Raw genomic sequence first — 13,452 nt, 5'->3', positions numbered from 1 at the left:
GGTTGTGTCGCAGTTATCCAAGTGAGGATTACAAATGGAGGGAATGGTGCCGAGAGTGAAATGACGGCATTGAAAAGAGAGAGAAAGATGAGATGGAGGAAACAGTGATGAACAAATAAAGATAGAGAGGGAAGAGCATGAGCAAAGAGAGAGATAGCTCTTAAACTGTAGGAGTGGTTTCCCCTCTTCTCTTTAAAGATCTGGATCTGAATAAACCATCACTCTCTAGAGAGACGTACTGTGATACACACACCTGCTGGGAATATGCCATTCAGTGTTGTGCTGGAAGGACCCGCACCATGGGGGTTTCGGCTCATCGGAGGAAGGGACTTCAGCCAACCTCTCAATATAGCCAAGGTGAGTTTGTGTGTCTGTCTGGTGCTGCTGTGCGTGTAATGTAAGCGTATTTTTGTATTTACATGTTAGTTTTTTCATTTAAGTTTGACTATAGGAAAACTACTGGCAGCGTGTTTAGTAGATGACTGCCACCTGTGGACAATAGCATCTGACGCACTTTTAGAAATAGCAGCTTACATCACACTTGTGAACATAAAACAATAACTAATAACTACTGACTACTGAATCACTGAGCTGTTTTGGAAAGTGTGTTCATTAAATACTTGGAGATAAGAAAATTGGTAAAAACTTGATAAAACGTAACAAAAATGTATACTTAAGGTATAATAGCTTACAAAAAGAATAGAAAAATACTACAAAAGTGAATAAAACAATTGAAAAATGGTAAAGACAAGGCTCTTAAAATGTATACAACAAAACCTGGTATGAATTGAGGATTTCAAAGTATCATATCCCTTCAAGAGAACATTTTATGAGAGAGAACAATGGCTATTCTGATCCTATTTATGTTACACTGTTTGTGTGCAGCTAAAAATGTTAGTGATGAATCATCTGAGGGGCTAACATTTGGATCCTCGCACCTGTTGTGCAGCAGAGTTGTGTATTCTACACATACAAATGTCAGAGATACACTATACACTGTAAAATTTAAAGGTTCTTTGAGGAACCATTTGGGGTTCTTCACATTGCCACGCCGGCGGAACCCTCAGGGGAAACTCAAGGCAGTTCTCTGAGGAACCCTCAAGGCTTCTTGGGGATCCCTTTTATTGAAATGGTCTGGGACCATCTTGGGTGCTTTTTTTTAATGAGCAGAAATACTAAATAAAATACAAAGCAAACAGTTTATTGATAAACAACAACAATTTACATTGAATAAATATACACAGAATGGTCAATATTGAACATTACAATTCTAAATTAATGAATTCACATGTATAATTAATATTGTGTTGGTGATACTGTTATAAATGAAAAGTCATTAACAAACATCTTAACAAAACTAACCAAATAATTTGCCTTAACTTTAAATATAAATACAGAAATATTTCAGGTACTTTGTACAAATGTACGATTGTAAAAAAAGTCCAGCAAAAAAGTATAGTCTCTCATAGCAAGGCCTACACCAATGGTAAAGTACATTTGCATTGCTATATGTATTTATGGCAAAAAGCGAACAGGAGCTGCGCCTGTTGGCCTTAGGTGTCCCAGGCAGTGCAAGGATGAGCATCAGGGTGGGCTGGGTGTGTTGGCCTTGGGTGTCCCTGGGAATAAGACATGGAGACAAAAAAGAGGGATTTAGATAACGTCTCATAAAACATTACATTTAATCATTTAGCACATCACAAATTGGTTTACCAATGTAGCAATAAACAAAATATTACAATGCCTGTAGTCACTGCTTTGGTCTATGGTTAAGGAGTACAATAGGCTTTTTATAGCAACAACTGTAATAATACACTTTATTCAGATTTTTCCATTGTCAATGAGTATTTTTACATGTGCAAATATAACAAATAACATAATAATGAAAATATCATAATAAATATAATGCTTACATTTTTTTGCTGCTCAACTGGAAAATACAGAAAATTCTGGGGAAAAGGATAAAAACAGAACTGAATATGATAAAAATATGTAATTACAGACAATTTATGTAACATGGGTGGGGAAACCATTCAACACAAACAACAATAAGTTAACTAAAGTGAACATAATAGCTAAAAGTGGCTAAAAGTCATTGTATGTCATTTAACATACCCATTTAATGTTAGCCCCACAAGCTTCATCATGAACTTATAGTTGTTAGCATCTCGGCTAAAACAAGCGCTATGTAAATAAATGGTTTAAACAGCCAAAAACAGCCATACAATTACATGTGTCAGATAATACATTTATATAAATGGTATATAGTTAGTAAATTTATGTTATTTATCAGGGCTCAACATTAACGCTTGTCCGGGACAAGTGAATGTTTTGTATGGGCAAGTGAGAGAGAATTTTACTTGCCCGACTGGACAATGAAATGAAATGTAGTCTGAAATGACTACCCCTGTGTACAAGTCATATTGATGTGTTTGGGTGATGAGTGTTTGGCTCAAAGTTGATCAGCTGGGTTCAGATGGGCTTTATGCAGACCAGTCACGTTCTTCCACGCTAGATTGAATCTGAATCTTTTTGAACCTTGCCTTGTAACAGGGGCACTGTCATGCAGAAAGACATAGTTTCCATACAGATGTACTGTATCTTCAATGTTTCTAAGACTCTTGCTGCTTTTAATTAGCTACAGCCTGTTGCGTGATCGATGTAATGCTAAAAAACATTTTTTTGTGCAAAGGTTTTATACTTTTGTTCTTGCAACTAGTTTTAAATTTCTACTTAGCTTTAATGAGATTTCACACTAGGAACGTTCTGTCTGCGGATCAGTTTTTCAATGTTTCCTAATCTCAACATCATGCAGCCATTTTTGGTCAAACAACCTCCTGTCTTCTGTCTGTAAGCCTTGGGAGTTGTTTCTACTTACAGCTAGCTCTGTAACCTGGACTTTATAAATCAAAGTATGCTTGGAAACCATGCTTGTTTTACCAACAGCAAATCTGGATTGTGTTCAAAATGTAAGAGCAAGATTACTTCACTACAGGAATTATAGCAAATTTGCCCGAAAAAGAAAATAGATTCATTTTAATTCTTTTTTCTAAAACTGGAATGGATTTCTGGAAAATGGTGTACCTCATTAAATTTCCATCTTGATTTAGCACAGATTTGCTTTACTTGTGGAGAAAACATTGGTGAACAACATCGGGGTCAAGAATCTAGGTAGTAATTTAAATCGGACACCAAGAGGCCTATTATATAAAATTACATTCCATAGCATATACTTAGGAATTGCAGTGTGAGTTGTGATCATGTACATTTGAGTTAAATATATTCATTATACATTATTGAAAGCATATTTTTAATTATCTTTCTTCTTGGTAATGATTAGAGTCAGTTTATGAGTCAGTTCCTGATCCAGGACAATGAATCAAGTTCAATGGCAAACCTGTGCAGTTCCACAACGACCCAATGCACCAAGCACATCTTATGATGTATGACTAATAACATTTTTTTTATTTTACAGACGCATTACCATTTTGTGCTTACATGCCATTCATACAAGCAAGTTATATAATGCTATGTATATGCAGTAGCACTTTATTGCTGAGAAATAATAACAGAAAGGACTGTTCTGGAGATTGTTTCCCAGGATTGTTTATGTGGAACGTTGTACAGTTTGCACAAGTGCACAAACCATTAATAGCAAAGACTTATACACGTTCAGACCAATCTTTATATAAACAATATTAAGGTGAAATACACAGCCCAGGGTTTAGTTCTGGACTATAGCACAGGGCTCTTCAATAACTTATTTTCACAATGTTTTTTTTAAGAGGCTGTCATCACTTAAATATTATATAATGCAAACATAGTGCATATCCTTTGGTAAATAAAACTGAAAATATATTAACCAGCAAAATTAACATTAAAGGGGTCATATGGCGCGAACACGTGATTTTATATGTCTTTGGTGTGTTGCCCATGCATGTATTAGACACATAAAATTGCAAAAATTAAAGTGGCGGAACAAAAGATGCATTCTATCTAAAAGCGAATGCTCACCCAGAGCTGCATGAAATGCCTCGTGTAACCACACCCCCACAAATCTATGTCAGTTTGTGGTATGAGTTGACTAAGACCGCCTAAATGTATACGCAAGTAAGGTGGGCGTACCTGCCAGCACAATTGCTTTGGAACCGGATGTTCCAAATATGGTAAGAGCCGTTACATTTCCGTCACACGCTCCCAGTATTTGACCAATCACTACGCAGTGGTTAACTGGCCAATCAAAGCACACCTCGCTTTTCAGAGCGATGAGCTTTGTTAAAAATCCGCTGTGTTTCAGAGAGGCAGGGCAAAGAGGAGATACAAACATGCACGGTATGTGGAAAATATAGCGTTTTTGAACCTTAAATCGTGTATACACCTTGCATTACATCTAAAACAAACAGTAATATTTGTATTAGCCGTGTCATATGACCCCTTTAAATAAACCAGCAATTAGTGGATGGTTAAAGGGACCGTTCACCCAAAAATGAAAATTCTGTTATCATTTACTCATCTTCATGTTGTTTAAAATCTATTTACATTCCCTTGTTCTGTTGAACACAAAAGAAAATATTTTGAAGAATGTGGAAAACCAAACAGTTCTGGGATACTACTGACTTGTAGTTTTATGGTAATAAATAGTGCCCCAGAACTGTTTACTTACAAACATTTTTCCAAATGTCTTTCTTTGTGTTCAGCAGAACAACGAAATTTGGTGACAGAAAATAAATTATGACAGAATTTTCATTTTTGGGTGAAGTATCCCTTTAAGATGGTTGTGAGGTTCAGTGGTTAGTGAACAAGATGAAAGATGTTGTGCCCAAATAAACATTACCCCTGTTTTTTTTAGATATCTCCAGGAAGTCAAGCCTCCACAGTGAACCTGTCTCCTGGTGACATAATCTTGGCAATAAATGGAGTTTCTGCAGAAAACATGATGCACTGTGAGGCTCAGAATCTTATCAAGGCTGCAACCTATCAGCTCACACTTACTGTTGAAAGGTCAGAGGTCACCAACCTCCATACAGTTTTTATGACTATATGAATGAATAGTAGAGATTGACGGTCAATCATTGACCATGTTTTGGACAGAAATAAGAGTGAGAAATAAGTATTTTTTTCAAAGGCAAATAGGATTAAAGAAACTAATTTGAACTTGACTGCATTGCACTTGCAGACCAGAGACCAAACTGTGGTCCCCCAAAGTCACAGAAGATGGCCAAATCAATCCGTTTAAAATCAACTTAGAGGCAGAGAGACAAGTATGTGCATGTTTTCATATTTTTATATGTGGTTATGTGTGATATATGTTTGAGTCTGCACAATGACGTTCTATGATGCAGAAAGCCAAACTTATCGTTTTGCCTGACAGGAGTCCAAACCAATAGGAACGGGTCATAATCGTAGGGCGGCTCCCTTTGTGGCCGCAGCCAACATTGACGACACACGGCAGGTGGTGAGCCCAACGTACAACTCCCCTATTTGCCTTTACTCTTCCGGCAATATCCAGGACACCTTACAAGGACAACTCAAGGGCCTCATCCACAGCAAACCAGAGAGGTGATTTACAGACCCTAAGGAATAGTTCACCCAAAAATAAAAATTCTGTCATAATTTATTTGCCCTAAATGTCATTAAAAACCTGTACAGTATACGACTCTTTTTTCCTGTGGCACACAAAAGAAGATATTTTGAGAAATCAGTGTTTTTTTGTCCAAACAATATAAGTCAATGGGAGTCAGTGTTATTTGGTTACCAATGTTCTTCAAAATATCTTATGTGTTCTGCAAATAAAGGAAAGTCATACAAGTTTGGAATTATACGAGGGTAAGTAAATGTTGAAAGAATAAGAATTTGCATTTTTTGGTGAACTATTGCTAAGGTGCATGAACCATAACTGCAGATGGCGTCTTCTGTCATATTGAATGTCCCATCAAGTGTACATTACATTTAAGGAGCAGGAATGTCTCATGCACCTAATGTGTTGCACACATTTAACGCTAAATACTCATGGTATTTAGGGAAAATTGGCATGCATAGTCTTCATCTTCATCCACAAAGTACATATATGTGTCTGCAGTCCCAAGACGCTTAGCTGTATAGAGGAGTTTGATGTATACCGGATGCTGCAGAGAAATCAAGATGAGGAAGAGCCACACGAACCCCGGCAGTCTGGTTCCTTTAAAGCCTTACAGAGCTATATCAACAGTGAAGGTATGACACATACTGGACCTCCGAACTACAGCATCAATGAGAGTTTATAACATACTGTATACAGTACTGTGCAAAAGTCTTAGGCACGTTAGTATTTTACCTCAATGTCTTGGAGACATTGCCACGGTTCCTCTGGATTATTCTGTCTCAGTTTTATTCTAACAGACAGACTCAGTGACGGTGAGACCAGATCTCTTTGTGGAGCACCAGCTGTTGTCACACTACTTGTAAAAATCTCACTGGGTTATTGAAAATAATGGCAAACAGAATGTTTGGAAATGCAAACTAAAATGATCTAGTGACACACTACTGCAAATGATTAATTTACTTTTAATTCATTCAAAAAATTAATTAACTTTAAAACCATTTGTTGGGAAGAAAATACTAACGTGCCGTACAGTACTGTATTTCATACGCTTTGACATAAACACAATTACATTGTTACAAATCTTACATTTAGAAATGCTGAAAGTAGTAAAGACAAAATTCTCACATACACGCTCTCACAATAACACTGAATATTCTAATATAATATTTTGATATGCAGTTTTCATTTATGCTTTCATTATTCATAGGTACACGCCCATTAGTGACGCGAAAAGTCCGCGCCCCCACAACCAAACCTGCTCCTGCAGGGAACTTACACAAGCTACCAATGTGTGATAAGTGTGGTAATGGAATAGTGTAAGTCAAACCTATTTTTGGACACCATAAAGTAATTAAGGGTGGCAACTGCAGTGGGGTCCAAATCTAGATCGTCCTCCATTTTATCTCTTTCCATGACATGACTGTTTTTGTCTGTGTGTCTTGTTTTCAGTGGGATGGTTGTCAAGGTTCAGGACAAGTGTCGCCACCCTGACTGTTTCGTGTGCACAGACTGCGAGGAAAACCTCAAGCAAAAAGGATACTACTTCATAGACGATGAGCTGTACTGTGAAACTCACGCCCATGCCCGGGCAAAACCTCCTGAGAGTCCTGACCTTTGACCTCTTAAGTGAGGCTATGGGTCAGCCACTTTTGAGTGCATGAATGTCTTGTTTTAAATACAGACAAACAGGTCTCACCACAATTCACATCAACCAGATACTGAAATACACAGGTGTGTGGTTAGCGCATTAGCTGATTATGGTTGTCATGTGTGTTGGGATGCAGTGTTTTGCACTTTGTAGGAACAAGGGTGTGTTGACTGAACAAAAGTTTTATCAATAAAGATTTTGATCTTGGTTACCATGTTTGAGTAGGACATGAAAACATTTTCATGAAGCATGCATACATTACAAATATACAATTGCAAATATAGACGGAAGGAAGAATTGTAAGAACTGTAATGCAACAGGACGTAAACAGGCTCCATAAGGAATACATGAGCCTAACTAACAGCATCTTACTGGAGCTGCAACAGAAAAAGATAGCTGTCAGTCTCCTAACTAAAGTCAGAGATGAAATGACAGGGCTTTTTATTACAAACCAAACTTCACCAGTTCAGCACCCTACAGGCCTGGCTCAGCGGGGGGGGTTGTGTATGATGGGGTGCTTGAGGTGTGAGTTCTTAAGACCCAGGTGCACGCCATCTCTTTTTTTTCTTACTTAAAATATATAATTTTGTTCATACAAATAAGACCAATACATCGTTCAAAACTTTAAAAGGTCTATTATAATGTACTCTCATAATAACAACAAAACTTTGTGCTTTTGTAAAATAAAGAAAATAAAAACTAGGCGAATACTTGCCACACAGACACGAGTGATATATTTGTTTAGAAATCGTTAAGTTTCTACTTTCAAATGATACAATTCAAATCACAATGCAAAGTTGCACCTGCTCTTATCTTTGGAATGTTCCATGATCTGAGTGGACTTCCCGATCGCGAACTGGACTGACTCTATCCTCGTCTCTCTGCCCTGCTGGAGTTGTTTCGCAGGTCGCTTTTGGGTTTTCCTTTCCCATGATTATGATATTTACAGCTCTCAGGGTTCCCAAACTGTGCACTTGACTGCGGTACATTAAACTTAAAAAACAGTTTATAAATAACTAAAAATGACACCACCTCGCAAGCGGTGCGATTGTAGCGCAAATGAAACCACGCGTTTATTTTGCTTTTACGGATGCGTAACGGTGCGTTTACCGCAGAGGCGTAGCACAGAATCTCGGGCCCTGTGCAAAGGTAATGTGTGGGGCTCCTCCACGCTAACAAGTAAATTGTTATATTTAATTATAATACAGCATTGAATCTCATTTGTGTATGAATTGTGATATAGCCTACCTAAATAGAAATAGATCACATATCCTCTTAAACATGAATTGACAGTTTAACTAATTTGAATGTGTTTCATTAACATAGATGTCCAAAACATTACGCATTTAGCTATTTAACAGTAAAAATTTATTTATTTTACCCACAGTAACGTGTGTAGCCTATGTGGTGTAAGATAGTAGCCTACTACATTAATTGAATTAATACTGCCACTTCATGACTGTAACTGAGACTGCCAATTAATATTTCTCAAAAAGTTTAATGTCAAGTCGAGAATCAATTGTTTTTAAAATAGGTCATATTTTTGACCTATTTAACTTTAGCATGTTATAATTTTGATTGAATATTTATGTATTATTGGTGATAAAACTAATTTGTCAGAGTGTCTCACCGTCGGACATATCCAACGTTTACCTCAATATGCAGATAAAAACAAAAGGCGCAAGATGTTTGTCCCTTCAAATGTGTTCAAGTGAATGTTTTAACTTAATATCATGTTGCACAACAACGTTTATCACAAGCTTCAAATTATACATCACTTGTTGTTTCACTGATCTTCCTGAAAAAGTATATTCTTTCCATTAGACTCATACAACTGTGGCTATCACGTTGTCAAATGTAGCATCTTTGCCAGGCTGACTGAACATTACAAATCCAAAAAAAATCGAATATCCGCAACCTTCAATGTTGATTTTATATCTTTGACAATGTTCTTCTCGTGTAATCGCAGACCTTTGGTGAAGTGGATGATGCTGCATAATGGCATTTAAGAGCTGTTGCTTCATGGGAACTCTATTGTTTCGTTGTGTATTTCTTATATTGCATTCACCTGCAGGTCAACAGGGGGCAGTATAAGATTATGTTTTCCCTGATACATTAACAACTACCTCAGAAATACAAGGTTAAAAAGGTTTTTTCCTTGTAATGCTCCACACATCCAGTTGGTGGCGGTAATACACCATAACTTGGATTGTCAACCGCCATAAAACACTACTAGAAGAAGATAGAAGCTTTTGTTGTGCAACATGTCAGCCTCCAAGTGACAGCAGCTGGATTTGATCAGTGGTCGAGGAAATTAAAATGGTAAAATAATCTGTCTTGATAAAAAATGTCGATATTTCACAAATCGACGTTTGAACGTAACGTCATTGTTAATGTATGATGCAGTAGCCATCTGTTAACATGTATTTACAGAGAACTACATCCTGAAACAGCCAGACTTAGAAAAACTAATTTTCCATATGTCTAATTGGTGTGAGTCTTGATGTTTTCAGGTTCATTCAGAGGATTGCAACATTATTTTCCGTGTCAAAGGCATCTTGGAGTTTGTTTGCCTACTTGATGACTCGAATGGTAAAGTAACTCAAAGACCAGCTGGATTGTGTAATGCACTGTCACGTTTTTATGAAATACTATATCAAAATAAAAAGATCTATTGTAAGGATTAATTGCCGTCAACAATAATTTTACGTTATATTATTATATTAAAGTATTGAACTATAGTGTTGTTACCTTCTTCCACAGATGCACAGTGCACCATCTCAAAAACCTTCCAGGGTCTCAGTTCCAAAGTATCATCAAAAAACCTTGTATTCACTGTCAGTAACAGTGCAGTATTAATATGGCCCAACAACTGTTTCCAATCCAGCATGGATAGCTTGACAGACACATCATCATGTGGAGATATTCTGAAGTATATAGAGTATGTTGTGTATCTGTATCCTTTTAATAAACAGCAGTTAGAATAGTTTGTGTAAATATGCAAGTGTCATTTTTTGCAGAATAAACATGGCTTGAGTTAAGATAACTGTTATTTCTGTAATTCACAGGGCAGATAATAGTGAAAGCAAGAAATCATCAAAAAAGAAAGATAGGAAAAATTCTGGACCTGTGAGTTCCGGCCAGTTTTTTTAGTGTCACGTTAAAATTTTTGGTTTAGTAACTGTGTGATCAATTTAAAGCTGTTGACCATCAGCAGAGTTTGCTGATCTTTCCTCTCCTGTGATCTAGACTGTTGTAAATATGAAGCTGTTGTTTGAGGTGACCGAGCCGGCTGGCAATGAAGCTCCTAATCTTTATAGAATGGTCGGACAACAGCACTTTGCGAGGATGCCTCTGCCTATGGACTGTATTCTGTATGTGACCAGTAATGAGAGCTTGGCAAAGTGAGTGCATTTATATTCATCCCATAAAGGATCTTAAAGGAACAGTACATATCCTATTTATACACACAAAAAAATATTTTTTACCTTCATGTCATTCAAAACCTGTAAATGACTCCTTCTGTGGAACACAAAAATATTCAGAGAAATTCTCTTAGTGGTGTTGTGTCCATGCATGGAAGTCAATGAGGGTCAGTGTTGGTTAGGTTGCTTGTGTTCTTCAAAATATGTTCTTTTGTGTTTTGCAGAATAAAGAAAGTCGTACAGGTTTGAAATGACATGAGGGTGAGAAAATCATGAAAGAATGTTCATTTTTGGGTTTGTAGAGATATTTTTAAGCTATAACTACTATATTTAAAAACTATATGTTTGTTCTATAGCATTACTAAGCTTGGCAACCATTGCTGTGAAATTAATCAGAATGAAATTGTCTTGCAAGTTATGTGTATAATTGTTCAGTGCATGTAATGGGCTGGTGGAAGCTTTGAGTAAGCAGTTATCAGACATGGAGGAGGTGGTAATACGGTCCAGAAAGGGCTCGTCTCTCCTGGTTCCACAGCCGTTTCACTTTCAACTGCCCGAACCCACTGGACACACCACTGTAATCTACCCTGCAGGAGTACCAGACAGTCAACTGCAGGGAGTCAGAGAGGCAAGACATGCACACATACACACAGAGGCCCAAAACAAGTGAATCAGGTGCAAATTCTTTCAATCAGATCATCTTCCTTTGCATGCAGGATCTGCACAAGAAGTTTGAGTTGCCAGGCGACAGGCCATGCCTCAGACGCGCAAATGCTTTCCGTTTCCCTGATGAAGCATACAAAGATGGTTACCTCCGCAACCCCCACATACACCTCAACCCACCTAACATTGACGATGCAAAGGTAGGGCAGTGCTCTAATGTAGTCATACTAACATTTACAAGCATAATTTTTAAAAGTTAGGTGTTTATAAATCTTTTTTTTTTCTGTAGCTGTATCTAGTGCAGGGTGTGTACAGCTACCACCACTACATGCAGGATCGTGTGAATGATGACGGCTGGGGCTGTGCATATCGCTCACTTCAGACCATCTTCTCATGGTTTCAGCAGCAAGGATACGTAGAGATGGCTGTTCCCACACACACACAGATCCAGCAGGTACATACCTACAGTACAAACACACAGTAATTGTGGGCTGGTGTTATGGAATTTCATAGATCTGAGGAACTATGTGTGTATGTTGACTTGTCAGGCACTGGTGGATGTGGGGGATAAAGAGCCTCACTTTTTCGGCTCACGTCAGTGGATCGGCTCTTTTGAAGTTCAGGCTGTTCTTAATCAGCTGCTGGGGGTCACCTCAAAGATCATGTTTGTCAGGTAGGCAAAGTGTGCGACATGATGTTTAATATTTGTGGACTGCACACATTGATGGTTGAACAAACGACTAAACGAACACGATAATTCATGATATCTGTCATCTTTCTGTTCAAGTCATGGATCTGAGCTCGCTACTAAGGGCAGAGAACTAGCCAACCACTTTCAGACTGAAGGAACACCTATCATGATTGGTGTGTCAATATACTCTTTGGTTGCTCTCTTCAGCATGTTGGATTGGAACATATTTACATTGTTTGTTTTTGAAGGTCCAGTGTGTAATTTTTTTGGAGGATCTATTGAAAGAAATGCAATGTAATATACATAACTACATCTTCAGAGGTGTATAAAGTCCTTACATAATGTAACGTTATGTTTTTATTACCTTAGAATGAGCAAGTTCTATCTACGTACACCGCGGGTCCCCTTTGCATGGAATTTGCCATGTTGTTTCTACAGTAGCCCTAAACGGACAAACTGCTCTATAGAGCGCGTTTCATAAACACGTTATATCCTTCGGCAAAGAAGCAAAAACGTGACAACATCTTAGTCCTGTGCAGCCACCGTAGTGCTTAGAAAGGGAGGGTTGGAGTGAGCCGTTTGTTGCAATTTGCAATCTTACGGCTAAATTTCATACACTGGACCTTTAAGTAATATTTTGTCTTGCTTATTTAAATAAGATTTATTTCTCTCCAGGTGGGGGCGTGCTTGCACACACTATTCTAGGTGTAGCATGGAGCGAGATCACTGGACAGATTCGGTTCCTCATCCTTGACCCTCACTACACCGGAGGAGAGGACCTGCAGATCATCATTGACAAGGTGCATTTGTTACATGTTTTACCTAGATAACACATATAATTTAGAAAGTGTTTTTTAATGGTTTGCTGTCTTTTAAACACTCCAGTTTAATTTGTTTACATATAATTAGGTAGCATGTTGATGCTGTCTGTTTATTTATCTTCAAGCTTTTGTCTGTGTGTCTGCATCTAGGGCTGGTGTGGATGGAAGGGGCCCGAATTCTGGGATCAGAATGCCTATTACAACCTCTGCCTTCCCCAAAGATTCAAGACCATTTAAGTCACTTCTACAACACTGACTTTTTTATCTAAAGAAATAAGTGAACTTGCAGGAAACCTTATTGTTTTAAGTACAAATCAAAATCACATAAACACAAAAAGTAAATGTTTTTTTAATTTTATTTTTTTAAACATGGCCTTGTTTTTCTGTCACACTGAGTTCCGAAATGTAAAGCATCTTTTCCAGTCATGTTTTTATTCGCAAATTATGAAAAAATTTACTTGAAATTACAAATTCATCTTTTCAACTTCAGAAAGGCCTTTCACGATTCAAAAAGATAAGGCCTCTTAAAATGCTATAATAAAAAACATCTGAAATCTCTTGAGCATTAACAGATCATGAAATAATCTAACTCTTTGGTCTCCTTCATTCATTGGCTGTTAAGT

The 13,452-nt window shown here is 37.5% G+C and overlaps 2 protein-coding genes across 3 annotated transcripts; both read left to right on the top strand.

Annotated features, from left to right (window-relative positions):
• Positions 1 to 83: 83 nt before the first annotated feature.
• pdlim3a (PDZ and LIM domain 3a) lies at positions 84 to 7,529 on the top strand. Its single transcript, XM_057332298.1, has 7 exons — positions 84 to 357; positions 4,850 to 5,001; positions 5,177 to 5,261; positions 5,372 to 5,559; positions 6,080 to 6,213; positions 6,789 to 6,897; positions 7,031 to 7,529. The coding sequence occupies exons 1-7, from the start codon at positions 265 to 267 to the stop codon at positions 7,197 to 7,199; spliced, it is 930 nt and encodes a 309-aa protein (XP_057188281.1). The 5' UTR covers positions 84 to 264; the 3' UTR covers positions 7,200 to 7,529.
• A 1,914-nt stretch (positions 7,530 to 9,443) lies between these two features.
• Positions 9,444 to 13,393, top strand: ufsp2 (ufm1-specific peptidase 2). Of its 2 annotated transcripts, XM_057331691.1 has the most exons (12): positions 9,444 to 9,551; positions 9,743 to 9,821; positions 9,993 to 10,170; positions 10,298 to 10,358; positions 10,479 to 10,633; positions 11,090 to 11,282; positions 11,371 to 11,517; positions 11,607 to 11,771; positions 11,866 to 11,990; positions 12,105 to 12,181; positions 12,684 to 12,808; positions 12,980 to 13,390. In XM_057331691.1, exons 1-12 carry the CDS (start codon positions 9,549 to 9,551, stop codon positions 13,064 to 13,066), a joined length of 1,395 nt encoding a protein of 464 aa, XP_057187674.1. In that variant the 5' UTR covers positions 9,444 to 9,548; the 3' UTR covers positions 13,067 to 13,390. The 2 variants fall into 2 exon arrangements, with proteins under 2 accessions (XP_057187674.1, XP_057187675.1); XM_057331692.1 differs by lacking the exon at positions 12,105 to 12,181 and having other exon boundaries at positions 12,980 to 13,393.
• Positions 13,394 to 13,452: the final 59 nt, after the last annotated feature.

The sequence above is a fragment of the Triplophysa rosa genome, linkage group LG4, assembly GCF_024868665.1.
Source record: "Triplophysa rosa linkage group LG4, Trosa_1v2, whole genome shotgun sequence".
In the NCBI taxonomy this organism is placed as follows: Eukaryota; Metazoa; Chordata; class Actinopteri; order Cypriniformes; family Nemacheilidae; genus Triplophysa; species Triplophysa rosa.
This window is presented reverse-complemented; position numbering and strand designations above follow the sequence as displayed.